Source organism: Pyrgilauda ruficollis, unplaced genomic scaffold (assembly GCF_017590135.1).
Source record: "Pyrgilauda ruficollis isolate IOZ18807 unplaced genomic scaffold, ASM1759013v1 scaffold1459, whole genome shotgun sequence".
NCBI lineage: Eukaryota > Metazoa > Chordata > Aves > Passeriformes > Passeridae > Pyrgilauda > Pyrgilauda ruficollis.
This window is the reverse complement of record NW_024513199.1, coordinates 3,477-5,418: the sequence shown is the minus strand read 5'-3', so window position 1 is coordinate 5,418 and position 1,942 is coordinate 3,477. Positions and strand designations below refer to the sequence as shown.

General features: G+C 42.5%; 1 protein-coding gene across 1 annotated transcript; it reads left to right on the top strand.

Moving 5' to 3' along the window:
* The first annotated feature begins 6 nt into the window (after positions 1-6).
* LOC121349823 (scaffold attachment factor B1-like) lies at positions 7-1,855 on the top strand. Its single transcript, XM_041460587.1, has 3 exons — positions 7-65; positions 901-1,038; positions 1,750-1,855. Exons 1-3 carry the CDS (start codon positions 37-39, stop codon positions 1,853-1,855), a joined length of 273 nt encoding a protein of 90 aa, XP_041316521.1. The 5' UTR covers positions 7-36.
* Positions 1,856-1,942: the final 87 nt, after the last annotated feature.

Genomic DNA, 1,942 nt, shown 5'->3' with positions numbered 1-1,942 from the left:
GAGCAGCTGCGCTACGAGCAGGAGCGGAGATCTGCCATGAGGAGACCTTATGATCCTGACAGCAGGTGAGGAGCAGGGCAGTGGGGCTCCAAACTCCTGAGCCACGTCCCCCTTGGGAGCCTGTGGAAACGGGGAGCACTCTGGATAAGGCAGTCATGGGAGCTTGCAGCTGAAAGACTCTTTATGTGCTGCTTCTAGCACTAATAGCAATTTGAAGAAGAGCAAATAATGTGCTTGTACACTGTAAGCACTGTTTGGGTCTACTCTTCTTTCCCAGAGAGGGATGACCAAGAGAAGTAACAACCCAGAGTTGTTACTACTTTGAGTAATAGAGAGTAGAGTAGTAATAGTAGAGTAGTAGAGTTGGAATAGTAGAGTACTATAGAGTAGTAATAATAGTTACTAGATTAATAGAGTTGTAATAATAGGGTGGTAATAGTAGAGTAGTAATAATAGAGTACTAGTAGAGTAGTAATAGTTACTAGTAGTAATAAATTATTACTGCTAGTAGAGTAGTCATAATAGGGTTAATAGAGTAGTAGAGTTGTAATAGTAGAGTAGTAATAAAGTACTAGTAGAGTCATAACTATAGAGTTAATACAGTAGTAGTGTTGTAATTATAGAGTAGTAGTAGTACTAGGAGAGTAGTAATAATAGAGTTAATAGAGCAGTAGAGTTGTGTGTATCAACTCTAAATGGTAAGGGAAAGGATGCTCATTCTCTTCTTACATCACCACGTGCTGAAATTAAGCTGGTTTTCATAAACCAAATTTTCTCTGAAACCGAAGTGCGACTCCTGCTTAACGCACACAGATTTTTAATTACTGGGTTGATTGAGGTTGGAGAGAGCAGGAAAGGGGAGGTGGTTTGGGGCTGCTGCTGACGTGAGCCCGTGTGCAGGCGGGATGAGCCCTACTGGCCCGAGGCCAAGCGGCTGGCGCTGGAGGATCGCTACCACTCGGACTTCGGCCGCCAGGATCGCTTCCACGACTTCGACCACCGCGACCGCGGCCGCTACCAGGAGCACTGCTTGGACAGGTTGGCAAGGCACTGGCTCTTCTTCTTCTTCTTCCTGTGCCTTCAGGGAGATTTGGTGTCTTTTTAATCATTCTTGTGTATTTCTCGTGTCTGATTTCACACGTGCTTGCAATCCTTTGTTTCTGTGGGTGAGGGACATAGAAAGAGGCTGCATAAAGATTATAAGCCAAGTTCTAATGTAGTCTGCCATGATGCTGATGGAGATACAACAGCTCCTCTCTAGGTCTGTGGAAGTCTGCTTTATGAACCCCTAAGATTTAGCCATTTCCTTTTGCTTTAGAACTTCCCCTGTTTTCATCTTTGCAGCCTGGCTAATACAGGGTTTTAGTGCCACAGAATGGAAAAATATTTTCTGTGTGGTGCCATTGAGATTTCTGTTTGCTCTCAAAGGATCTCTGGTGAAAACTGTACTGTTTGGTTTTGCTTGTAACTCATTTCTGATACAGGTTCACTCAGTATTCTCCCTTGGTGTCACTGGTGTCACTTGGCCATCCTCAGTGGTGCCTTTTTTACCCATATTGCAGTGATAGGTGTTAGTTTGATCTCTGTTTATACTATGAAACAAGAACTGTCTTGAGTTATCTTGCCACTGAACATTAGCATCGAGATTTACAACCTAATGAAGATTAACTTTTCATGTGTTATTTTATGCAGACCCTGAAATTATAATTACAGTGTTGATTCAACTGAAACTTTTCTTTTTTGTTCCAGGAGAGACTGTACAAGGGGAATTCCAGATCGAGATGGGCAGGTGTGTTGCAACAAAATTACTGCTTCAGTTAAAAGCCAAAACAAGCTGACCCCAAAGCAGAAATGACACAGTGTGCACACAGCACTAATTGTTTCAGCTGAGATACTTAAGCGGAACTAATTTTGTGTGCTAATGAGCATAAAATAAATTATT

Bases quoted from the DNA above. Each gene is read 5' to 3' on its own strand.
- LOC121349823 (XM_041460587.1), top strand. From the start codon at position 37: ATGAGGAGACCTTATGATCCTGACAGCAG. The intron at 66-900 runs GTGAGGAGCAGG...GCCCGTGTGCAG, and splicing joins CCTTATGATCCTGACAGCAG to GCGGGATGAGCCCTACTGGC. The intron at 1,039-1,749 runs GTTGGCAAGGCA...TTTTTGTTCCAG, and splicing joins CAGGAGCACTGCTTGGACAG to GAGAGACTGTACAAGGGGAA.